This window comes from Rhipicephalus microplus, chromosome 10, assembly GCF_043290135.1.
Source record: "Rhipicephalus microplus isolate Deutch F79 chromosome 10, USDA_Rmic, whole genome shotgun sequence".
NCBI lineage: Eukaryota > Metazoa > Arthropoda > Arachnida > Ixodida > Ixodidae > Rhipicephalus > Rhipicephalus microplus.
Window position 1 is genome coordinate 94,441,618 of NC_134709.1, and position 27,406 is coordinate 94,469,023.

At 44.9% G+C, this 27,406-nt stretch overlaps 1 protein-coding gene across 1 annotated transcript in view; it reads right to left on the reverse strand.

Annotated features, from left to right (window-relative positions):
- The window catches only part of LOC119181589 (uncharacterized), a 35,144-nt gene that overhangs the window by 4,495 nt on the left and 3,243 nt on the right, over positions 1–27,406 (reverse strand). Inside the window, exons 2-11 of the mRNA XM_075875897.1 lie at positions 20,745–20,812; positions 19,814–20,034; positions 16,171–16,331; positions 14,099–14,207; positions 12,462–12,507; positions 10,139–10,230; positions 5,888–6,103; positions 4,384–4,443; positions 2,186–2,593; positions 941–1,123 (exon numbers count right to left, since the gene is read on the reverse strand). Of these exons, the coding sequence (XP_075732012.1) occupies positions 941–1,123; positions 2,186–2,593; positions 4,384–4,443; positions 5,888–6,103; positions 10,139–10,230; positions 12,462–12,507; positions 14,099–14,207; positions 16,171–16,331; positions 19,814–20,034; positions 20,745–20,812 (1,564 nt within the window). The remainder of the gene's footprint in view (positions 1–940; positions 1,124–2,185; positions 2,594–4,383; positions 4,444–5,887; positions 6,104–10,138; positions 10,231–12,461; positions 12,508–14,098; positions 14,208–16,170; positions 16,332–19,813; positions 20,035–20,744; positions 20,813–27,406) is intronic.

Sequence of the window (27,406 nt, forward strand, 5' to 3'; positions counted from 1 at the left end):
ACATGAAAAGCAGAAGAGTAGGCCTGAAAATTAATACGCATAAAATAAGGCAATGTGCAAAAGTCTGGGAAGAGAACAGAGATTGTGATAGGCGGTCAGACGCTGGAAATTGTAAAGGAATATGTCTACTTAGAACAGGTAGTAACCGCGGAGCAGAGTTATGAGAACGAAATAACTAGAATAACAAGGATATGGTCGAGCACATTCGGCAAACATTTTCAAATGAAGAGTGTTAGTCTACCACTACCTCTCAAAAGGAGAGTATGCAACAGCTGCGTCGTACCGGTATTTATTATGGAGCAAAAACCCGGAGGCTTACAAGGAGGGTTGAACTCAAATTGAGGACGATGCAGTAAGTGATGTAAAGGAAAATAATAGGTGTAATCTTAAGAGACAGGAAAAAAGCACAGTGGGTAAGGAAACAAATGGGGGTCACGGATATCATAATTAAAACCAAGAAGAATAAATGAACATGGGCCAGGCACGTAGTGCATAAGCAGCATGACCCCATGTCATTAAGAGTAATTGACTGAATTCAAAGAGAAGGCAAACAGGTTAGAGGGAGACAGAAAATGTCAGCAGAGGTCACAGGTATAACACGGCAACAGAAAGCACAAGAATGGGTTGTTTGGCAGAACATGGGAGAAACCTTTGCCCTGCAGTGGGCGCAGTCAGATTGATGATAATGAACTGTATACAGTTGAACCCCTCCATAAGAGAGATGCACTGGGCAGCCATTCATGTCTTTTATGTGAGGTGCCTTTTGTAAGCAGGGTAGCACGTATGAGTTTTCTAATGAACCTACACATTTCACTGTAGACATCCTGGTGTCTCTTATGCCCATTTGTCTCTTACATCAGTTTCTCTTATAAAGTGGTTCGACCTTACTACCGTGCTCCAAGGACAGCAACAAGGAGCTCGAAGGGCCCCAATAACTGACCTCGCTGCCATGGATGTCCTGGGTGTCCGGCTGGTGCCACTCGTGGTGGAGTCGGGTGCGCAGGGCCGCGTCCGTCTGTTGAAAGGCCGCCTCCTCCGTCTCCCACTCCGACAGCAAGATTCGTAGCTGGTCCAGCAGTGGACGCTCCACACCCTCCTCGACTTTTGCTGCCTCAGCACTTCCCTGCAGGGTAGTGCATTTGCATACAAATTCAAGGTGGAGTGAAACATTAAAAGAGAGTTTTAAGTTTGCCTGTGCAGCAGTGGTTGTAAAGGCTATGGCTATTCTATAAAATTTGCAAAGTATTTCGAATGTAGATGCAGGTTGTATTAAAGCTCAAAATTGGATTCTAATTGTGCTTAGCATATATTATTTGTTTTTATTTCAATTCTTCTACATATGTCCTTTTTTTATATAATATCTGCTATCTATGGATCATTGCAGTTTTGAAAAAAAAAAGGGTAGCTACTAACACTAACAGAAGAGGAACCAAGAATTCTGAGCGTACAACAAAAGGTAATTTTTTTTAACTGCCACTTACAGTTTTTTTTTTTCATAAAGTAAATAAATACAAATGCACCTAGGTTTCAAATATTAGTACCCGCTATACAAATGCCACTAATTAACACATGCAAAAAATTTTGTTCCCTTTAGTTTATGAGAAAAAGGTACACAAATACCATGACTTGTTTTGAGAAAAACACGAATATAATGTAAAGATATGTACCTATGTCCTATCAACGTTTTAAAAAAAAAAGGCCACACATTCTTTTTGAAACCTTCAGTGCCAAACTGTGATACATTTTCTGAAAACTAATGCAATTCTCTATCAAGTGATTGCAAAATCCTGAAGCAGTATGCTTATATGAATATTCAACCACTTCGAATACTCAAGCACATATTACACTATATGAATTTGCTTAGATTCGAATTTGAATTGTTGGAAATTTCGAAGTATTTGAAATGAATAGATGTGGCACCCTCGGTTTGAACTCACGTTTTTTCGTAGTACTGCACCCCTCCACTGCAGTGAAACCACATGTAAAGGTGGTTTAACAATTATTTATTATTTCAAATAGCTTGAAGTCTCAAATAATTTAAATTCACGTCGAGGCACATTTGAATGCTATAATAGTCAGTCGAATATTCTAAGTGCTCAAACATTTGCACATGCCTAGCTTCAATGCTATTTTTCTGCAGCCCCTACTTGAGACCTCTCTCGTGTCTCATGCGTGCTAAACTTACCTTTCTAGTAGTTGGCCTATTCTCCTCAGTGGCGCCCTCCTTACTATCATTGCTGTTGCTGCTGCAATTGCTCTCCGCCAGGGAAGCGATTAAAATCCGCAAGTCAGCCACACTGGTCACCACAGTCTCGAAATCGGGCGGCACTTTCTCTTCCTTTTCTTCCTCAGCCTCGACTTTTGGTGTTGATTCCTCCTTGGGTGTCTGTTCCCCATTCGTGGCCGCTGGGTCCGCCTCCACTGTTTCCTCCGTGGATGCTAGTTTTCCCTCCTCAGACGCCGCCGTCGCTTCCGTGGGTTCTCGCTTCCCCTCAACGAGCTCTGGCTCTGCGGGTTTCGTATCCACGTCCGTATCGGCGGCCGCCTTCTTCTCTTCCTCTTCACACTCCTCTTTGACGGCCGCTGCTTTTGTCTGCAACGAGGAACGCAACAACTGGTGAGTGGGCCCAATCCCAGTCATGAATCTGAAGGTGGCCCTCGAAATGGCGACATGGATGCATTACCAGGCGTAAAAGATCAGCTGTAACACCTGCACTACCCAAAAACTTTCGCCGCTCCCGCTTTTTATCTCCAGTTCTTTAAGATAACCAACAGTGGTTCTTTTACCTCCTCCCACTTCTCTGCATACCCAAAAAGTTACATTTTCCCTCGCTCCTTTTCGTTTAGTGTTGTTACCTTTTTTTCTTTTTTTTGAGGACAGAGACTACACATACCCTTCCGGGCACATAGGCTCAGTTCCCTTTTTCAATTGATGAGTGGTGCAAAGATGGTAGAGGGAGCTAATCATGCGCAAAGGAAGGAAAGAAAATAGGAGGAAAAGAACGACAGGGAGGTTAACCAGCCTGTAGGCAGCCGGTTTGCTACCCTACGCATGGGAGGGGGATGGGGGAGATGAGATAGAGAGCAGAAACGGAAGAGAGATAAACACAGCACATTCGGCAGCACACGCGCGCACACTCAGTCATAGCTGTTACAGAAAGCAGTTTGCTACTACCTTGAAAAAGATGAAACCCTCCAGTGAAACATGGGCTCTAATGACATTCTGTGTTTGACGACACATCATCCCCATAGAGCGATAACGCATTTAAAAATCACACTAGCTTTGCGCTACGCGCAAGTGCACACGCGTGCTTCGCATGGCAATCGGTTGACAGCTTTCTGCCCACCTCAGCACAGTTCCCTCAGCCAAGATATAGAGGCGCCTCATTTCACTAACAACTGCTGGGGTTTAGCATTGTGAAACCGCCATATGATGTTATGAGAAACGTCGTAGTGGAGGGATCCTGAAATTTCCACCATCAGGGGTCCTTTAACGTGCACCTAATTCTAAGCACACAAGCCTTGAGCCTTTCTGCCTCCATCAAAAATGCAATCTCCACCGTTGGGACTGTTGTGAATCTATGCAACGACTCTGTAGTAAAAAAAATGCCCAAAATAAACTGATACGTCACCATTCTTGTGCTTATTAGGCTTGTGCAAATAGTGAATTTTAGGTTCAAAGCAACTTTAAAGATAATAGTGATTTTGGCCAAAGAATTTCGATGCGAACTTGAATAGTGTATATATCACCTTACAAAATAAGGACATGTTTTTCTCGACCAAACTAACCTGCACACTATTTTTTCAAAACTGAATCAAGGCCCGTGCAAATGCCATTTTTTTGCATCAAAGGAAACGGAAACAACTTTCAACAGTAGCTGGATTTCACTTTTGGTAGAATGCAAGTGATACTCTGAAATATGTTACGTCCTAAAATTTGTTATACTTAGAGCAAGGTCAATATAACGAGCTTTTAACTGAAAAAAGTGAATCGATGAGAGGGTAATATCTTCATTTAACCATGAAGTGTGGCTTTGCGACAGTGCATATTTCTCCCAAATATATGTTTTTACGGTTCAGCACTACTTCACGGCAGTGCAACCACTTTTACAGAAAGTTACATGCAAACTAATATACACTTAGATGGCTGCTTTCATGGCTTAGCACCCTTCACTGCAGTGAAACCACCTTTAAAAGTGTTACAAGTAGAATAATATGCACCTATTTGTTTCTGTCAAATAATTAGAAATATAAAATAATTTAAATTCTATTCGTAGCAAATTTGAAAACTGTATTATTCGTTGAATATTCAAAGCATTCCAATATCCACACAAGCCTTCTAACGACACGTACACTGCTCACGTCGAAAGCCAAGGTGCTCACCTTTTTGTGCCTAGAGGACCTCCTGGAACTACCCCTTTGTGGACGGCCTTTCTTCTTCAACTGAAACGAGCCACACGGCACAGATTAAACAATACGCACATGCAGTGTGAGCCTATGAGTAGTCACTTCGCAGCAAAAAGCTCAACAGGAAGCTCGTATATGGTAATACGCAGACACACATGCTGAGGTCATTGCTACATAAAACGGTACAGAAGAGAAACATCAGGGCACAGGTCATTTAGAGTTTGTGTTTCCTGTAATGATTAAAGATAATCTTACTTTCATACCAATGCCCAAATGACTCCAGATAAGAAAAACAGATTAGTCTTCTGTAAAACATCTTTACTTTGAAGCAGCACCGTCACATTTAAGTAGACACCACGTAATTTGACCTATCGCAAGTCTGATGCAGTTATGTGGCAAAGTACAGCACCGTGACATGAAAGGTGGCGCAGATCTGAGCTTCGTTATTCTTAAATCGGTGGAGCGGCATTTTTGTACGACTACAGTGCCCAACGAAACCTCGCTGTTTCGAATTGCATGGCTTGTTCCAGAAAAAATTGTACGCATTAGAATCGGAGAAACACTACAGCAGATTTGAACTCCAAAACCCACCCATGACCATATATACACTTAAACACATCTCGCACAAGCGGACTGCCTTTTAGAAAACTGTCGCATCATGTTGCCTCTCATATCTATGCGTCCTGAATAAGATAACGTGAGAACTTAGTACACTATGTGCAAATAATATGAAATTAGAAGTACACTAGGCACGGATCAAGACAGCGCACACATCACTATCCTCTCTCTTGGTTCACCTCACCTTTGCAATTGTGTAACACACAAGATTGGAAGTGGTGCCCACCCATGCAACCAGCCCCTACAACCTCTGCCTCACATCACATGCTGGTGGTTGACGAGAGAAGCAGTGCTTCGTTTTTTCGATCATCAAGATGATGCATTGCCAAGATGGTCTGACATGCACTCTCCCGTCCCGATCTTCCACTGTGCCACGTGCGTGCACCCTTCCCCCTTCGCTATGGTTCCTTTGAAATTTTGTAATCGTTTGCATAAGCACATCTTCGCAGTTTGCAGCTGCAACTTAAGTTCACGGCCCTTAGATTCAAGCTACGACACTTCTTGGTGACTTTAGATCGTATGCTTGTCAAACGATCTGAAGTCAACATGGGAAGCGTGTGGCATGCTTTCTGTGTAAAAGCTGTACAAATGTTTTCTGTATTTGCTAGCACATTTGCCTGAACGCGCAGCGCAGCACAGACGAGGGACAAAGAATTAGATGACACGAGCACTATGCCTCGTCTGTGCTATGCTGCATGTGCAATCAAGCATGTTCACATATAAACTCACCCAAACCATTGCATTAATCCAGCAGATGTTGCATCTTTTAAGTAAAATGTACGAAACAGGTTCCATCGTACAGGTAAGGCAATGAAACGTCACTAAAGGCAGGTTCACAAACAACAAACGCCCATGTACACACCTTATGCGACACTTTAGGCGTTGGCTGAGGTGGCGGGCTGGGCTCCCTCTCCGGCGTCGCAGGCGGCTGGGGTAGTAGGACGCGGTACACTCTGGGCTCTGCCATGCACGGGAAGTAGATGTAGCGCCGTCCGACACGGTCCTCGCCCAGGAACGCCTCGCGCAGCCGGTCAGCTTCCTGCTCCGCCATGTACTCTTGAACGCGCCGGTGCTGGCCCTGCATTGCCACATGGATCCACTTGTCTACAACGTGCGAGCCACACAGTCGTGCAACAGTTTTCATATACACTTAAACCTGTATATAATGAACCTGGATATAAAGAAGTAAATTAATCGTTTTTCAATAGATATAATGTTACAAATACACTGAGACCTCATTATAACAACATTGCATCTTAAATGAAAATATGTTCATTATATTCGAAAATTTGTTTAAAGTTATATTCGTAACACTACAGCTATTGCATGACTGTTCTTCATTTACTTCGCTATAACAGATATTTCGTTATATTCAGGTTCGTTATATCGAGGTATGAGTGTATACCTTCATAACAAATTTTTGGATCTAACAAACTCCATTTCGGTAATATCCAAGTACATTATAATGAAGTTTGAGTGTACCACTACGAAACGTAAATATTGCCATGTGCGCTGCTTCTATTTTTACGTGACTGGCCCACTGCCACATGCAGGTTGCGCCAGAATGTCTCCGAACAATCCCGATCTTTTTTAGAATGTTGAAATAAGCAGGTGCGCACTACACGAGCAACAGAGCTTATTTTAGAGCTACCGCAAGCACCAGAAACATGGCATTTTCTCACATATAACCTGCATCTGCGTATAACCCACACCCCTAACATTAGCACTACAAAATGAAGAAAAATGTGCATATAACTACTGCATGAAACCCACACCCCAACTTTTAAAGCACAATATTTTTGTAATTTTAGCCTGGGTTATATGCGAAAAAATGTGGTAACGCTGGAAGGTTTGCCACGTGATGCATAAAAACTGACATATTTCAACGACAGATTACAGACAACCAACGTTTGTGCTTGCCGCTATTGCTGCACCTTGAGTGTTACTAGGCACAAGTTCACCCACTAAAGCATTGCATCTTTACAGGCTGCTTTTTCCTTTCATCAACCTCACAACCATATGACAACACTACAAAGCAGTGATACTGTATTTACTCGCATAATAGGCGCACTTTTTTTTCAGAAAATCCGGCTCTAAGTTAGGGGTGCGCCAATTACGCGGGGTAAAATTTTCGAAAATTTTTTCAACTCGGTTCTCGCGTTTTAAATCTGCACACTTGTCAAGTAAAAGGCGACTTTATCGTTTACCAATTAATTCAGCATAAAACAAACATACCTACGTACCTTTTAACGAACAAGCGAGAGCCGTCAACTGCACACACGTAAAATTTATTTACACAGAAGTCGTAGCTGTTCCTCCTTTTGCCTATTCGGAGTCCGAGTCGGAGATCACACATTCATCCTCGGCGAGCGGGGATTGGTTTTCGGTGTCCGAATCATCCGCACCCCACAACATGTCATCCTCACTCGCATCCAGTGCGTTCGAGATACCCGTCTTCTTGAAGCTTTTCCTGACGACTTCGTCGGAGATCGCCTGCCACGCTTCCACGATCCAAGCGCACAGCATTTCCACAGGCGGCCTCTTAATCTTACCACCTGTGGTCAGCTGATGTTGTCCTCCAGCCATCCAGGTGGTGTACAGCCTTCGAACATTGTCCTTGAAAGGTTTATTCAAGGACACGTCGAAAGGCTGCAGTATCGATGTGAGGCCGCCCGGAATCACTGCCAGTTCTGTGCGCAGCTCCTTTAGCTCATCTCGTACGCGGTCTACTAGGTGCCCACGAAAACTGTCCAGGACAAGCATGGACAGCAACAACAGACCACCCGGCCGCCGACCCCAGACTGTTTTCACCCAATCCACCATGAGTTCCGCGCTCATCCAGCCTTTTTCCTGGACTCTGACGTAGATGCCTTGAGGGAATTTTGCCTTTGGGAGTGTCTTACGTTTAAAAATAACGTAAGGCGGTAGCTTACGCCCATCCGCTGTCACCGCCAGCATTACGGTGCATCGTTGTTTATCAGCGCCAGACGTTCTGACGATGACGCTCCGTGCACCTTTCTCTTCCACTGTCGTGTTCCACGGCATATCAAAGCAAAGGGAGGTCTGATCAGCGCTGCCGATCTGGGACAAAATGAAGTCTTTCTGCTGTCGGAGCTTTATAACAAAACTGTGGAAGTCCACCACTTTGTCCTCATATGCTGCGGGCAAGCGCTGGCACAAGGTGGTCCGCCTTCGCAGTGCGGGGCCATGGCGCTGCATGAAACGAGTTGTCCATCCGGAGCTGGCTTTGAACTCTTTTGCTTCGATGCCCTGCGCTCGGGCTATTCTGCGCGCCTCAGTTTGCACAATATCCAACGACACAGCACAGCCGTCTTGTCGTAGCTCCCGTATATGCCGGACCAGTTGCTCTTCGACGTTCGGATACCTGCCGGTCTTGGCACTGCGGAAAGCCCGTCGTGTCTTCTTCGTCGCCTTAAGTTTTTCTTCTTGGTCCCTCCAGTACCGAATACTGGTTTCTCCAAGGCCGAAATGCCTGCTTGCAGCCCGGTTGCCGTGCTCCAGCGCGTACTGCACTGCCTTCAGTTTAAACCCAGTCGTGTAGCTCGCGTACTTCCCCATGGTGGAACCAAAGTTCAATACACGACCACAACATACGCACACCGCTTGCAAAATGCTGTTTCTTTCTTTTTCTCTGATGGTAGTGATGGCGATCGAGCCCCCGGCGTTGTACACGTGACCTCCAAAAAGCGCGGCGATTTGGGGGGTATCAGTAATTGATGGAACAGCCGTTTTTTTTTTCGCTCATGGACGCTTTTTTTTTTTTTCAAGTTTTATTTCGACAAACACGTTGGTTAGGTCGTTGCACTTCGAATTTTTTTTATTTGCTCGTCGATTTGCCTTCTTTTTTTTCTTCAGGGTACGGGGACCGCGTTCCAACTGTACCGCTGGGGGGTAGAATCGTTTCTGATCACGGCCAAGTTCGGGGTGCGCCTATTATGCGCGGAATTAAAAAAACTCGAATTTTCCGCGACCAAACTAGGGGTGCGCCTATTATGCGAGTGCGCCGATTATGCGAGTAAATACGGTATTTGTTCTGCTATGCACTGCTGTGGCTGTGCACTGTATTGAAAGTTACACTGTCTAGCTACGAAGGATTAGTTTACCTAAACTCTGCAAGTTCCTTATCTTGTAACAGTAAGGGGCGCCCCGCCGCGGTGGTCTAGTGGCTAAGGTACTTGGCTGCTGACCCGCAGGTCGCGGGATCAAATCCCAGCTGTGGCGGCTGCACTTCTGATGGAGGCAGAAAAGTTGTAGGCCCGTGTGCTCAGATTTGGGTGCACGTTAAAGAACCCCAGGTGGTCCAAATTTCCAGAGCCCTCCACTACGGCGTCTCTCATAAACATTCGGTGGTTTTGGGACGTTAAACCACACATATCTATCAATTGTAACAGCAAGGTAGATTCACACTGCTGCAAGTGCCACAAACTGAAGAACCAAAGTAATCAATCTATGTCTGGCTGCTTGGTTGCTTTTACAAAATTAAAAATACGAACTTGAGTTCTACCTCTTGTAACTAGTGAGAAATTTCGAGCAAGCAGCCCTTTTAATGTCTCGTAAAATTGCAGTAGACTCTCAGTGAACTCAAATCTGTTAAATGAAACTGCTGCTTAAATGGAACAACTGCCTCCAACACCATTGCTTTTATACTTGGATTCTCCACCCCTGTTCATCTCGGTAAACAGAACTGTAAAACTGAACACATTTTCCTGGTCCCTTCAGGTTATGTTTAACGATAGACTATTGTAACAAACACTGGAAGAGTTGGTTGGAAATCATTACGGGATAAATGTATCACCCACAGAACAAAGAAAAAAAGCTTCTTTTGTTTGTCTACTTCTTTTCATTTATGCCCCATGCATGCAGAGATCATTCCGTGATGCACCCCCACAAGTTCACAGCTACTTTCAAATTTTTAGGCTGTCTTGGGAAAGACACTGTACAAAGGCACGACACTATGGTCCCTGTCTTGCGCATCATCGTCTCTTTACTGCGAACTTGCTTGGCCCCCGAGTCATTCCCCATGAACAAACGATCGGCCCCACCTCGTGCCCCTCAACACGGCAATGGGAGCAGAGAAACGGTGGGAGCTGACCAGCTTGTGGTCGCACAGGGCCTTGAGCAGCCACACCCTCTGCACCAGGTCCAGCTCGTGGAAGTCCTTGTTCTCCATGGGGTCTGTCTCGCCTGCGCAGTGACGAGGCCACATTTTCAGTCCTCGCACAGAACAGAACAGGTCAGCACCAGTATGTAAAAAAATTAAAGTGCCAGCACTCCAAAAGCATAAGAGGTTGACACCAGAGGTTACATAATATCCTGGAATACAGATGGTGCGCTGAAGGCGAAGCCAGTTGCTGCTACCTTGCCACAGGAATCGGCTAATGGCATATAAATGTCCACATGTACACTCAAACCTCATTAAAACAAAGTTGCATCTTACACAAAAAATAGCTTCATTATATCCGAAAATTGGTTATAACACTAAAGCAATAGCACGACTATTCCTTATTTACTTCATTATAACAGATATTTTTTATATCCAGGTTAAATCAAGATATGAGTGTACAGACGCGTCCACTGTTAAAAGCAACACCTACATGCACAGCATGTACAGCTGATGTCCGATTTCCTGGACCCTCAAAGGATCACGAAAACATCCGGAAAATCGGGCAGTCCGGAAAAACTAATGCAACTGAAAACACGCTTTCTTAATAGGTATTTTTGGCTGATGGAGAGAATCATGGCAGGAGAACAGGATTCTCATTGCGATTCAGCAAATGCATTGTTTAGGAGCTCTGAAAAGAGCTTTTTATATTTAGAAAAAAAAAACTAAAGAAAGAAAGAGAAAAAGTCTTATGTGGCCGGCGCTACTGCTTTTGTAAATACTTAGGTGGAGAGGGGGAGAGGGGGGACACAAAAGTCGCTTATTTTTGTTTGTACGGCCTTCCACTCGCCCGCGATGATGTCTGCCTTGACTTCAGCTAACGTCATGCTGTTTCTGTACACCGATGGTGAACCAGATCACAGTGTTAGTGCTCGCGTCAATTCCAAGCTCACTGGTTGTGTAGGCGCGGCCTCTTCTATCTCGGTGTCAGGATCGTCGAAAGTAATTTGAATGATTTCGTCATCGGTCTATTCTGCACACAGCTCAAGGTATTCGTCAGTATTGCCGAAGCCCTCAAAAGTCATCCCGGCTGTAATCGAAACACCGGCAGTGTGCAGATCGTCGAAGGCAATGTCCGCGGGTGGAAGTTCGTTGCACATGCTCTCCACTCCGGGCGAGACGGTCGTCTCGGCATTTGGTAGGAAGCTCGCATGGCAAAAACAGTTTCGTAAGGTCTGTTGCGTAACCGCCTTCCAGGAGTCTGCAAGCATGCCTACGGTAGACCATAGATCAACAGCGTAGCTTTTCCTGCTGTCGGACAGGAGCACAGGCTGCACAGCACCAGCTGGCTGTGGCATAGCTGTGGCCACAGGTTTGACTAAGCTACGGCTAGCAACGGATTGGTGTGCGCTGGATTGCAGCATTTGCGGTTTCGAGGGTACAGCAGCCATGGCACGGTGGGCTCGAGGGTACGAAAACAATCAAAATGGGGGCGTTGATAGTGATTTCGAGTCTGCGGTTAGCGATAAGAAGTCCGGAGAATCGGATGGCAAAAGCTATAAACTTCCCGAATATTAAACTCTTTAAATACATTGACTCTATGAGGAACTTGACGGGGCCACACATGAGTCCGGGAAATCAAGCATGTCTGGAATTTCGGGCGTCCGAGAAGTCAGACGTCGACTGTATACATTTCTCTATTTTACAGAAGCATAGTGGCTTTGATTTGCATAAGACTACTGGTGGTACAATGTTATGATTCTTAACAGATTAGTGACATGCACAAAAACTGCTTCATTAACCAGTAGCTACTATAGAGGCAGTGATATCGATGGCGTTTATTCGAGTGTTCCTTTAACAGTGAACCGTATTCTACACTGAACAAAAATTTTCTTTCTGCTTTGATTGTCTCTAACATGGTGAGTGTTACTGGACAAATATTGCGTGACATGTATACTAGCGTCGCTGGTTTTGGAATAAAACTTGAATGTCATGACAGCCTGTCTGGAACATTGTGATACAAGTAGTCAGTCGCTACTACGATGTTTAAGGCCAACATAACATCCTTTTGCTTTCCAATCAGTTCAGTTTATATGAGCAGTGCAAGAGTACTTGAACTATAATTGTTTGCTGGCTAGTTTTGCAAGCTCGCCAGGCTTTGGGTATAGGCAAGCGCTGGCTCTACCACAGCCAGCAGCATTCAGCAGGGGCTACCACTCCAGAAATTACAAAAAAAAACTATTTTAATCGACACGCAGCAGAATCAGAAATCAAGCATTGTGTCGGTCAATAGCAAGACAAGCCAATGACTCACCCATGATGATGAAAAACTGCTCTTCAAGACCGTGGGCCTCGAAAACCTGCAAAAACAGTTGTAAGTAAACAGCTACTGCTCACCAGCTCGAAGCACAGACATTCCAATTGGTCAAACCTGCGTAGCTTGAACGTATGATTGAACGCAATGGCGACCATTATCACCACCAGCTGTGCTCACACAAGGCCCAGCTTACCAAAAGTTTCAATGCACCAGACATGTAAGAACTGTTTACCCTCTCCGTCCTCATGCTGCCAAGTGTCTTAAATCTCTTTTAACTCAATAATGCTTGGGTTATGGAACTGTTGAACAAAATAAAAATTGTTTTCATTTACCAACTTTAAACAGTAACCTTTAAATGATTCTGCAGTTAAATTATCCAAAATGCAACTTTAATGCATACTTTCATGTATGTCATGAATTCTCCACATGCCACAAAAATGAAAACCTTGCAAAAAAAAAAAAAAAACGAATGTACTTCAGAACTTTGTGACATGTCATGCGCAAGCTCTTGGGTGCGTACACGCCCCGCCGCAGTGGTCTAGTGGCTAAGGTACTCAGCTGCTGACCCGCAGGTCGCGGGATCGAATCCCGGCTACGGCGGCTGCATTTCCCATGGAGGCGGAAATGTTGTAGGCCCGTGTGCTCAGATTTGGGTGCACGTTGAAGAACCCCAGGTGGTCGAAATTTCCGGAGCCCTCCACTACGGCTTCTCTCATAATCATATTGTGGTTTTAAAACTTTAAACCCCACATATCAATCAATAGATTGGGTGCGTACACACCAAATAGATAAAATTATTAAAGGTACAACTTACTTTGCCCAGGCAAGAAATAATGGAGAAGTGAGAGCTGTTTGCACATGCTTCATGCTCTCTGCCATCAGCTACAAAACAATTTGTTTTAGCGTGAAATACATTAGACAAGATAGAGCTAGGTCTTTCATGCTGGGAGTTACGTTCCATTCCTGGTGAGTACTTGACAGCCAGCAATAAAGGCGGCACGCATTTCATGAACCGCTTACTCGCAGATTTTGGTCTGTCCTAAATTCATGACACTCGGCAATAAAGGGTTAAGGGCGGAGCACCTCAGGGCGCTAGGCGTAACGCAGGAAAAACCGCATATAGCATAGCCATTTGAGCATGCGCTCTTGTTCTTTGAGTGCCATTGGAGATAGAAAGAAAAAGGAACAAAATAAAAATAGCACAGAACTGGAAAACAGTAAAAGCAAGAAAGTGAGAGGGAATGAAACTAAAAACTGAAGAGAAGCAAAGAAGGTTGCACAGCTCCGCACCTCCCTCGGGATCGGCATCGCTAGTGAAAGCTGCCTTAATTTTAGATCAAAAATAGTGACCGATCAGAACAATCTGCCAATAAATGTTGTTTTTTACGTCAAAGCTCCCTTCTATGACACCGCTCATTCACTTTTTCGTCAAGTGCAGCAAACGCAACCTGCAAGCATTTTGTGACTGGTTAACTCATGAATCAAATAAAGTTTCCTCCCGCTGATAATGCAAGATAAGCATTAACTGCTCATACCAGCAAACATTTTCCTGATGCAACAGTTTAATGCCACTAAATAGCACATGCATTTTTACATGAAAAGCTAAAAAAAAGCCATTGGTCGACGACATTCACCTTGAGAAAATTACGCTGACTCCCCATGTAGGTGCGGTACCAGTTTTGGAGGCGACACCTTAGCCGTTCGTTCCACACTCGATACGGCATAGGGTGCTGTAACAGGGTCCTGCAAACAAACATGGGCAACATTTCAGAATCAGCACCAAATGACCTGTTAGTTAGAACCATACAGAGAAAAGAAAGCTCAGCTATGAGCATACATCTTTCAAGAGACTGAATGAAGCAGCAGCAAGTAGGTGACTGTACTACACCAACACTTTTACCCGACTGGGTGAAATATTTGTAACCAGTCGAACCCACACATTATTTTATCCCTTGAGAATCTACAAGCAATTCAATTGCCAAAATTTGCTATCACAGAGATGATGTCCGCACTTCTGCATAGATTGTAAACACAGTAGCTTGTAAATATACATTGCATAGATCATAAGTTGCGTAGAATGACAATAAATAGATCACCTTTATTGTCATGCTTTCCTCTCATTTAGTTCTTAACAATGGAGCTGTTTAAGATCAATACCGTAATTACTCAAATCTAACGCGCACCTTTTTTCCGGTAAAGCGAGTTCATAAATCGCATGCGCGTTAGAATCGAGTACGAACAAAAAAATTACGGTCAATCTATTGCCATCGGCAAATCCAAAATGGCCGCCCCCTACCTGCGTCAGCATAGCGCGTCGGCCATTTCTGCCTATGTGTTTCCCATGTGCGGCACTTCGTACGTGTGCTAAGAAGTTCGTCATCTAGTAGTGCATTAGCATTGACAGCGTGGAAGGGCCGACTCCAAAAACTCGAGTGCACCACGATGCCGCTTTTAAAAGAAAAGTCATCGGGTGTGCAGAAACAGACGAAAATCGGGCCGCATCGCAGTCGTTCGGAGTTCCCGAAACGTGCGTGCGGGACCGGCGGAAACAAAAGCAGAAGATTGTCGACAGCAAAGCTTCACGCAAAGGCTTCAGTGAACCACAGCAGGGTCGGTTTCCGCAAATTAAAGAGCTGCTCGGCGAGTATGTGCTTGGGCAGCGAGCGGCACAGCGGCCCGTGACGACAGAACTGCTCCAAGTGTGGGCTATGCAATTAGTCTTAGAAAAAGGTCTAATGCGGAGCCAGTTTAAAGCGAGCAGGTGCTGGCTAACTAACTTTATGAAGAGGAAAGGCTTTTCCCTCCGAAGGGGAACATGCATATGCGAAAAAAAGTTTTGCGGAGGAGTACGATGAAAAGCTTCACAGTTTTCAGAGGCTCGTCCTAAACTTGCGGCGCAACAACGGCTACCTGCTTGCGCAAATCGGGAATGCCGATCAGACGCCTCTTTACTTTGACATGCCTGGCCCCACAACCGTCGAGAAGAAGGGGGCGATGCAAGTTCGCGTGCTGACATCGGTCCACGGTAAAACTACAGTGACGGCAATGCTCTGTTTCACATCAGATGGGCACAAGTTTCGCCTGTACCTCATATTTAAATGGAAGACGCTATCGAAAGGAGCCGTTTTTTCGAGTGGTGTGATCATGCGGGCGAGCGAGAAAAGTGGGTGCGCGTTGCAATCGATGTCTTACGTTTTTTTTTTTTTTTCGCGGTGGAAATCGGGAGCGCGTTACAATCGAGGGCGCAGTAGAATCGAGTAAATACGGTACTAGGCTGTGCAGAAGAACAAGAACTATCATCACCATGATTGACCGTACCTTCTGGAATGTCACTCGGCCAATGCGCTCTCTCTTCATCTTGTTAAGACTCGGTCAATTCAGGTTTACTTAATTAAGGCATAGCTAATTAAGATAATGTTAATTAGAGTCGTGATATCTATACTTAAGACTGAGCTACTTAATAACATACTGGCTAGTCATTCACCTCATGTGCCCACGACGTCACTTTGCCAAGCAATATAGTTCTACATTCCACATAGCAAAGCTCTGCAACGCCTCACCAAGCCTAGTAACAACTTAACTGAGCTTGAAGATGCCCACAGAAGTTAGGTCAGCCACAAGCTCCACTGTTATCTAGCCTAGCAACTTGCGCAAGCTACCCGTATTTTTTATAGTGCCTGCTTTGCGAAAGCATGCATTCACTGACTTGGGCCTTTGCTGTGGTGCAACCAGCAGGCAGGTCATGAGCAGAGACAGCAGGGAGCTTTTCTTGGGCATCAGCAACGAGCGCTCCACCTCTGCTATCGTCACGTCCGGAAGCTGCAGGGGCTCCTGGGACAACCGTAGGAACTGGCACAACTGGGGCACCTGCACATGTACCATCGTTCACGGACACAGGCACACTATTATCACCCTTATTTAATCTCAATGCGTCCAGTCTAGTCCCGAAATCCAATGTACAACGCACCCACAGACAATCTTCAATTGTCCACACACAGTGGCCACTCTTCTCTACAATCAAAATATCTGCTCTAGTAGCCTAGTGGTAATGGCGCTTGACTGCTGACCCATAGGCCATATGACCAAATCCCTGCCACGGCGGCTGCATTTCGATAGCTGATTTGTGGGGTTTAACGTCCCAAAACCTTTATATGATTATGAGAGACGCCGTAGTGGAGGGCTCCGGAAATTTAGACCACCTGTGGTTCTTTAACGTGCACCCAAATCTGAGCACACGGGCCTACAACATTTCCGCCTCCATCGGAAATGCAGCCGCCGCAGCCGGGATTCGAACCCGCGCCCTGCGGGTCAGCAGCCGAGTACCTTAGCCACTAGACCACCGCGGCGGGGCTGCATTTCGATGGCGGCAAAGTGCTAGAGGGCCGTGTGCTTAACCTGGTAATGCCCACTGTATCGTATTTGGTACATTGAATATAATACCTCAAAAAGCTACTAAAAAGTTACCATAGGCGTCAGGATAAGCAGCTATTGCATATTTGACATGTTATGAAGAAGGCACGGTGGCTTGCATAATATACAATAGTAATCATCATTATACAATAGTAATAATTTCTAATTGATACTAAATTATGCCTCAAACAAAATTGCATTATTATTTTTCTTCAAGTGAACTGTACAAGGAGAGTAAGAACAGTCGGTGTTTTCTCGTAGTTTTTCTGAAGGCATAACTATTCGTGGGCATGACAGGGTTAAATATAGGAGCATATTGAAGGAGCACTGACACGAATTTTCTATATATCCGGGCTGTTGCTCCAAACGAAAATTTCAGGTGCTGAAAACCTTGAAGAGGGTGTTCTAGTGCTTGGGAATGCATTAAATATATTTTTAATACTGCTACCCAAAAAAAGCATTCTCGCTTTTGGTATTTATGGGGCGACTTTCCAGCAATGTGTAACGTAAGTGTGATATCACGGGAAGTCTGTAACTTGCCACATACAGTTGAATCTCGATAATTTGTACTCTTCGAATTAAAAAAAGTTCGAATTAATGAAAGATAAATGAACAGAGGGTTCACCATACAGTGGCGCATGTGCATTGAGCTAACACACGAGGGGCAAGTTTCAGAAGTCCTAAATTTATTCACAAATCACAGGACATCCGTCATTAATTTAAGTAATCGGTGATGCACATCTACACATGTTTGCCTAGCAACGAGTCAATCAATTTCGCACGCAATTCGTAAAGCCTTTCTACTTCGGTTTCAGCATTCTCCTGGCAAAAGAAGTTACGCGCAGCAATGTCCAGCGCCGACACTCCAAAGACGCAACAAGAACTGCGTCTCCGCTGCTACCCTCTGCGCCGCAGCCAGAGCGTGGCCAGCACATGACCAGAAAGGAGGAGCGTCTCCACGTGGAGAGAAGCAGATCGGCATGTGAGAGAGAACCAACACTCCGCGACAGCTTTTATTTATTTTTTGCTCTCTTTGCACACGGCGTTGAAAGGAGAAGGGTCTCTTTGTGGCAGGGACAGGAAAGAGGGAAGCGTGGCACCGGCGCATCGCAGATCCGCATTAGAGAGAGAGAGTTAACACTCTGCGACAGATTTTCTTTCCCCCCCCCCCTCTCTCTGTCTCTTGGCACGCGACGTTGAAAGGAGGAGAGTCGTTAGGTGGCAGGGACGGAAAAGGAAGAAGCGTGGCACAAGCGCATCACAGATCGACATTTGAGAGAGAGCAAACATTCCGCTGCAGTCTTATCTTTCCTTTTCTCCTTTTCCTTCTTCACGCGCAGCATTGACGTGTTGGAAATGCCGTGGCGAGATCGGGCGTGGTGCTGAGAGCATTTTCGGAGTGCGGTAAGTTCAAATTAATTGTCGCAAGTGTTTGCGTGTTCGAATTACAGGGCATTTTCGCCCTTTAGATTACACATAGCTTTGATCGGACCACAGCGTCGGTTCGAATTAAGCATGCTCGAATTAATGAGATTCGACTGTACTAGCAACAGCTGTCAGTCTGCAGTATGTCACACGTGATGCATGTAAACAATGACAAGTGAACTCTTGTCCAGATTCTGAAAGCATTTCTGCGACTTAGGCTGCATGCCAGACGCAGATTTCGCAAGCCCACTGAACTGCATTGATTGATTTGTGGGGTCTAACGTCCCAAAACCACGATATGATTATGAGAGACGCCGCAGTGGAGGGCTCCGGAAATTTCGACCACCTGGGGCTCTTTAACGTGCACCCAAATCTGAGCACACGGCCCACTGAACTGCATTGACTTTTCCTGATAACATCCATTGCAATGGGGCTGGCTTGCACAAGCTGGGTGGCGAAAACTTTAAAATCAAAATAAAACATTATATGCATGTTGCCTGGCTCTGGTGCGTAGAGAGCATTGATAGTGCACGCCAAGAAAATGAAAATGCCCCTCTAAAGGGCCAGTAAACAACCCCGAGGTTTTCCAAAAATTGTTATAAAAAAAAATAAGTGTACTATTGCTTTGTGAACATGCTGCCGCAAGAATTTGGTGAATATGTGCTATATTAATAAGGAAGTTAGTTAAGGAACATTGGTTTCAACTGGTCTCAAATTTTAGCGCGGCCTCACCACTCTTCGCCCTTACAGCGAGGCGCTTTAATATTCGAAAAATGTGATCACCGCAATCTACCCTACGTGGATAGCGCTTGTCCCTGTCTTTCTGTCCGTGTCTAAGTAGTGCGCTCTCATTTTGAAACAGTCATGTATCACTATCTCGCCAACTAACCATATTGACAAACTACTCTACGAATTGCCAAGCTTGTTTGGGGGGTGTAAAAAAATGTCGGAGCCTGTCGACTAGCCCTTCAAGGGTGCCTCAGAATTGTGTGAATGTACTTCTGTAAAGAAGAGCCCTCCATTACAACAGCAATAATTATTTGTTCCAAACCTATCTGCTTTTACATTCTTTTTCTGCTGAAGCAATGCTACCTTTAACCCTGCACTGTTGACGCAAAAGACGGATCTTTAGTCAGCAAGCACACAGTCAAGTTTTAATATAATGAACACGGGCATAACAAATTATTGGTTGTAACAAAGTAAGCGAGGAATAGTTTTGCCATAAATACAGAGTTACGAATACCCATCTATAACGAATTTTCAAATATAACGAAGTATTTTTGTGGCGGATGTGACTGTTATAGCTTTAGTGTACACTCAAACTTCGATGTAATGCGCCCAGATATAACAAAATATCGGTTATGACGAAGTGAATGAGAAAAAGCTTTTGATAGATATCGTGTTAGCGATGTGCTTTTATAACCAATTTTTGGATACAACGACCTTATTTTGGTGTAAGATGTACCTTTGTTTTAATGATTTTTGAGTGTGTGACATAATTGGTCACCACTTGCCTCCCAGTGATGGGAAAGTTCGGCCAGTCCCGGGCCGAAGGTGCTGCTCTCCCAATCGATGACGGCCTGCTGGGCCACTTCCTTCTCGACCCGCCTCTCCTCACGCTGCTTGAGGCGCTCCTCTCGCGCCTGCGCCGCCTTCTCCGCTTTCACCAGCTGGAGCAGCGCCGAACTCTCGCCACCCGTGGGCAGCTGACTCGTGAGACGGGCTCGCCGACCCGCTGCAAGATGAGAAGTGTTTTAACTGCATCCAATACAGGCCACGTCTCTGAATGAATGTCTCCAAATAAAAACCTAGCTAAGTGAGTAACCGACATGCATTCGCACCGATGAGGTTTCCAGCCATGATAAGTTTGTCACAAGCTACCTATTGAAACAAACAAAAAAAGACAAGGTGCGTACTTTTGTATAAGTGCTCTTCTAACATAAGGCTAGCCAAACCATACTGGAATGCATTCATAAGAGGGTTGTTTGCTTTATTGAAAAGAAAAAAAGAAAAGGAATTAAATGTACACGGAAAGATTACCCTACTTCATCCCCCAATGCAATCAGGACTTGCTAATGCTGGCACTCCTAGCAAAACGAGCTAACCCAAACTCCCCGCATCAAGCACTGTGCAGCCATTTAGCAATGGCGCACAATGAAGGCGGGCCTACGCACACACCGTTACTTAAATCTCACGATACACGTCACAAATTTTCACATACAATAAATTAGTTTCTTGTATGATACTTTGCTGTTCAAGGAAAACAGGACACAGATTCAACATAAACTGGGGAACATGAATAGAATCCAGCAGAAAAAAAAAAATTGGTAGTGGCTGCTCCAAGTATTGAATCTCCCAAAAAGTTAGTTTAATGAAACAGCACACAAACATTCCTGTCAAGTTGAGTTCATCAAAAATAAATAAATCAATCAATTAAAATCTCACCTCTCTGAGCCCCAAGATCTCGGTTCTCCAACGTGGTGGCCTCTAGTGTCGTTTTTTCCCGTAGCTCTCTGCAAATGATGGACAGAAAAAGGCATTTACTCAAGAAGTTTACATTGCTAAATGCAGTGTAATGGTTAGCAGCATGGAGGAAAAGAAAAAGAAAGGAGGAAGTGTGACGCCACTTGGGCAGCCTTGGCAAGCCGTGCCGTTTTGAAGCCAGCATTGTCGGCCTAACAAGCGACCTTCTGCGCGAAATCCCGCCAGAAACGAGAGACTTGCTGGTACTTCGGAGTATCGCACCCGGTAGCGTTTGACCGAAACGCGCTGGTTCGGCGCAGACCGGCCGACTCACGCAAGAGGTTCGGAAACGGAACAGCACTGCATGCTCAGACATTTTGATTACGTGTCGGGCCGACCCCGTGGGCTTCACTCGTGTGACGTAATGCTCCCTCCATTCTTTTTGTTCCGCCATGATAAGCAGCACAACTCAGTTCTAGAACAATCTCGTCATGATCAACAAGCCTGCGTAATGACTTCCTGTGATTTTTACAGGCAATAGAGCTTGCACAACTAGCGCCACCTAGACGGTAGTGTAGCTGTGAGTAGCCAAGCCAAAACCTGGCTTAAACCCGCCATTTTCATTTTCGTGGCGAGTGTTGAGGTGGGAAGGAGGAAAAAAACATTTAATACTGTAAGTCATGTACAGGGAGAGTGGGCAACGGTCCTTGAGGGGCCGGTACATACAAACACTAGGTGGGCACTCCTTTACGGGAGCCCATTGACGTCCGCCGCGGCCCAGGCATGCTCAACCAAGGTCCGTTGAGCCGTCAGGTCAGAGCAGCCGAGCAGGGCTCGCTCCCAATCCTCCTGAGAAGAGTTGGGAATAAGGAAGCAAACGGGGTGCAAGTGATGTGGCAAGGAGGCGGCGATCCGACGGGGTATTCGAGAGCCTAGTATATTGATTTGTCTAGTGTGCCTCTCATAATTACTCAAAGGTATTCATCATACTCAGGCCCGAAAGGTGTTGGTTGGAAGTGTTCACCGGAATGTCGAGGGTCAACTTGTATGCTTTGCAGAGAATGACTTCTAGCACATTCTCATCAAACTTGCGCAGGTGGAGATATGGAGCCAAATACAGGACACGGCTTGTGACGAATGCGTGAGCCCGTCGCAAGACATCTTTGCATCCTAATCCCCTGCACTTGTTGGAAACCCGGCGGACCATGCGACCCACTTGGTTCCCCAGCTTGCACAATTTTTTCGTAATAACTTCCTGTGATATTTACCGGCAATAAAGCTTCTTTCCCAGAAGCACACGTCGCAAAAAAAGTGAAAATCGTTCAGACTCACTTAAGAAATATAGCTAGCCTTCGGGGGTCACTCAAACTCTCACCATGATTTTTCTCAACTGCACTTGCTCAGACTCAATCTCGCCAAAATATTACTCACCTGGACTCACTCAAACATTAAGTGACGACCCGACACGAGTCTGAGTGAGTCGACTTGTGAGTGAGTTTGCCAACCTTTGCTCAAATAGTGTTATGCTAAAAATTTACGCTAGGGCTTCCTCACAAAAGTGGCTGTGACACTGAGTGTGTTCCCACTTTTCTCATGCGAAAATAACTAGATTCTTTATACCCACAGCATCGCAGTAGGCAAAGACAGTCCCAAGAAATGTTGAAGAAACAGTACAGATGTATACAAGTTGCTTCTTGCTTTTGGAGGGGATCAATGCAGACCCTGAAGCAAAAGATGACTCTCTTACTTTTAACAGCAAAGCTTCTCTTGGTCGGGGCTTTCATGTTCGGGAACTGGCATAACTCTCACTTCGGTGGGTTTTACCCACAGAAAATGCGTAAACCCACTGTAGATATGTGCCACTTCATTCACCCATTACATTCAAATATACTGCATGCCACCAGCTTCTCTGCTTCATTAGTGTTCATCAATTGGAACTGGCTGAATTTTCGTCTTTCCAAAACATCATTAGCAAGGAGGCAATGACAGCAAGATACATCAGTGATGGCATCGGCTTAAGGCGGTTTGAATCTTCTGTAAATGGTGCCAGAGGATTGGTCTCATATCTGAGGACCATAAGCTGAGCATGAATTCCGTTACAACTGTAGGCACATACCCAGCTGCAACGACTGCAGAGTTATTGACAAAGATGTCGAATGGGATAAAGTTTGCCATGCCTGACCTCAAGGATGTGTACTGGCGATTGATTGTTGAACGAGGGGGAGTATGTAATGGTTAATGTACTAAAAGGTACGAGAGATTTCCTTTCGCAATCTTGCCTGTGCTGTCATCCTCTCGACGGGAGATGCAAAATCCTTCGATGTCTATGTCAACTCCTGCTGCAGTCTACTTTGACGGAATCCTGGTGGTAGGCACCAGTGGCAACAAGTATGCAGTCTCCCAAAGGTGTCCCGGCTAATGCACAAGACAGGTCTAATGCTCAGTTATGGAAAATGCCAATTTGTGGTATCCTCATTGGTATGTATCAAGATAACATCATTGATAACATGACAGTGGGCTGTATTGTGCCCTGTGTAAGGTTGAGGTAGTTTCATGCCTCTGCACATTCACATAGTAATGTTCAAAAGGAACCAAGTTTCCTTGGCTTGACAAATTAGCACAAGCTTAGCCTCTGTTTGTGACCCTCTAGCTGCGATATCCACCTATGCGCCAGCGGTGGACCTCTGCTTCGAAAACCAACCCTACCTTTAACTGAAACTAGAGCGTGATATGCTTTGTGTACAGAATTCCTGTCAAAATCAGAGAGCACATGTCACTTTACAATAGGCATCCCTTTTGCCGTACACCAAGCAGCCTGCTATAATCTTCAATACAAGTTACTTCGGCCTTCCTAGGTTTTAATTGCACACCACTCACAGCCTCGTCATTTCTCGTTATCACCTATGCATTGCTGCCCGCTGTCTTCCTCTGAGAAAAAAAAATCACAGCATATGCACGGAGTGAATGATGATGAGTGGGGCAAAGCATCCGTCAGCCCGACCATTCGTTCTTGCTTGCGTCTATCCGCGCGTCCGGCCGTGAGTCCGTCTATCCGTCCGTCCGTCTGCTAGTCTGTCTGTCCTTGCGTCCATCTAGTGAACACTCCAAGTACGTCATCTCGCATCCCCTGTGGCACATACTCGCTCTAAAGCGGGCATGTGCTACCAACTGCTACTACATACATCAGAGGATCTACAGACCCACGCCTTAAGAAGCTTCGTCTCTAAAAATTCAGCCAGATCTGCTCCAAAGAAAATGATGAAACAGCAAAGCTGGTGGCGTGCAATGGAGCTGAATGATATGGGAGAAGTGGAAGGAGCGGTAGTGGGAGCAGCGGTGAGAGTAGAGAGCAGTGGGAGTGGTGGCACATGTATGTAGAGGGATTGACCCGCTTTCTGTGGGTAAATCCCACTACAATCCACGCTGCTCACCGTACATGAAAACCTCAGTTAAGAACAGCTTTCCTGTTGAAATGAACTAAACACCATCAGTTCTCAGACCAAAACTGAGGTTGCATTGAACTGTCATGTTCTCATCCATCTGCTAACATGACTGTACTGTTCATTGACAGTGTCACTAAATATACCCTAGAGGACGCATCCTTTCAGCCCTTTGTTCCTTGTAGGAAGTGGAAATGCATCTATATGCCTGTCTCTTTGCAGGGCTACTACACTGTGAATTCAGTCTTCAGAGATGTGCACAGCCAAAGAGTGGATTCAAGACATCACGCAACATAGAGTTAGTCATCGTTTCTTCGTGTCCTTGAGAGATAAGTACAAGATGGTTCACCGTTTCAAACCACAAAGCTGTTACAGCGTGAGCACAAACAGAGGTCATGATTTATTCACTCTGAGAAGCCGTAATCAACACTGCTACTACTGCTGCATCTAAGCTCATTTTGCATGATGACACTGACATTCCCCATCACTTATGTATCACTGTGCTAGTCACTTGCACTGCTAGTGGTGATGCTACAGTAACCTTCACACTCTCTCGCATTTTTGTAGCTCCAAGAGGCTTTCACCTGCCAGTCACCACCCAATCGCTACTCTTTCCAGCCCACTCATCCTCGCCGATTCGCAGGCCTCACCATCTGTCCTGCTTTGAAATGAATTCATAGGCCACAACCAGTCCATCAGCTTGGTGCAAAGGGCCATGCCAGATTCAATTCACTCACCGTGCTTTCCTCTCCTGACAAGTCTGAAAAAGCATCCATTTTTCTCCCATGGCTGACAACCTCACTGCAAGATTTCAGATCTTGAAACTTGAATTTCTCTATGAATAAATACTCTTTCTTACCAACATTTAGATCGGAACTAATCTGTAAGAGCCGCTACATACATACATTACTAAACATAACTATCAATCAATCTACACGTTCAACAAGACACATTGTTGACTGGCACACTCCACGGCCGTCTACAAACTATGGGCCACAGGTGCCACAATATACAACCTTGTTATAGTTCTATAGATTATGGCAAAATAAAACAAATCTCAAATGCCTGCATACCAAATGCAGCTTCTCTGTGCACTTATCATTTCTCCTAGTCCCTTGGCTTCTATAAGCCTTCCTTGTGATGCGCATTTGCTGTGAAACACTGCAAGCAGAAACCACCCCCTGTGCCAAACACTGTATCATTTATCATCTCCTAAGTGCCGCACTATCAATGAACAAGTTGACGAGATCCTTCATCACAGCATAATCCAATGTTTCAATGAGCTTCCCCAATTACTTCAAAGGATCATTCTATTGAGTTTTGAGTTCGAAGACTTCATTATTTTTTTTACTTCAATCGTTTTATAGTTGACTTCTTCGAGCCTGAACAAGTGCCCCTTATTTTCGTGCTCAATCATTTTCATTCATCCTTTGACTTTTATCAGCCTCCATCGTGATGTGCATGCACTGTCAAACGCTCTATCAACACTAGCACACACCACCTGTTGCACCAAAAATAACACTGTGTATCATCTCCAATGCATCGTGTTTCTAATGACCTGATCAATGAGATGCTTTGTCACAGCACTGTCCTATGTAGACTTCCCCACTTATTTAATGAAGGATTGCTTGAATGGAGTTTGCATTGATCATCATCATCTTGTTGAATAATCACACTTTTTGATACACGGGGATAAATTAGAGATTATCAATTGAAAATGATGACACGAAAGAATGTACATCTTTGCCGGACACTCAAGAAAACTTGTCTTCTCACAAGGTGACGATTTCTGCACCTTAGATTTATAGTCAGCATATTGGTAAGTGTTGATGGTAGAGGTAAGTTGTGTGAAACTGTACTGAGCATGCCTGATAGCTTATACAAATTCATTCTTATCCTCTTTGGCCTGGGCAATGCGCACCCAACACTCGAAGGAATGATACGTAATTTATTGTGTGGTTTCAAGTGGAAAAGCATTACTTGGAGACAAGTTTCTTCTCGGTTTCGTTTTTTGCAGCTTCAGCGTGTTTTGACATGCTTGGCAGCTGCGAGTATACTATTAAATTAGAAAATGATCACTTTACCGCTGCCAACCAATGATTTTCATTTCAAAAGATGGTATTCTACCTGAACCCAGCAAAACATGTATGGTCGTTGAGCTCCTGATACCCCATCTCCGCAACTTTGTAGGATTGTGCTTGTACTTTCAATGCTTCATTTGTAACCTTGTGTCTGTCATATCAACAGGTATCACCTAGAACGCAGTTATTTGATGAAACGACTGACCTCTTATGGTCGCATAAATGCGATGATGCATTTAACACCCTGTGCAGTCTTCTGTTATTGCCTCTTATTCCATGTAATTATGACTGCAATGAGACTACAGAAGTGTTTACAAATGCCAGCAGTGTGGTACTGGGCACTGCATTTGCCCAGAAAAAAAAAAACTAAAAAAAATTGAGCCCACTAATTCTACTTTGAAGACTACTGTCCTCAAAGTAGAATGCTCAGCCATAATCAGATGCTTAGCGAATTCCGTCTTTACTGTAACACAGCCTGGCCCGTTTGAGGCTTATGACCTTTCTGACTGACCGGCCTGGTGAACGTTTCGCTTGAAAAAATTCAGCATGAAAATGGTGGACTATTCACGCTGCAAATATTTAGGTGCCAACTTTCCTCATTGGCCCAGCTAGCCTTTCTGCATTGAACAATGTGTTCTCGCCCAGAGATTAAAATACCCCTGCATACAAAAAGCCCATTAACCCTCAGTTCATTTCTCATGTCAACTGTCTTTCTGGCTTCCTTAGCAGCCCACACGTTCATTCACAAGCTTGCGACCACAGTTCACATTTGATGTTGTTTTTAACACCTACAGGCACCTGCACATTAAATATTGCTGGTGCGGCACGTGTTACCTCATCAAAAGGTCCTCAGCTCATTCCATTAGTGTCAGTGTATATAACTCTCTGAGCCTTCGGTTGGTGCCTTGCAACCCAATCTTCGCCCTGCCAAGCCATTTGAATTGGTGAGCACAAATTTCTGCGGACCACTGCTTAACGACTACAGCCACCAACTGATGAGTTAGTGCAGCAATCGATCTCAATCCTGTACGCTGAAACCATTGAACGACCAACAGCTGTGGCATGTGATATCGCACAATTCATTTATCATCATTTGGTTCGCGCACCACATTTAGGGAACCTT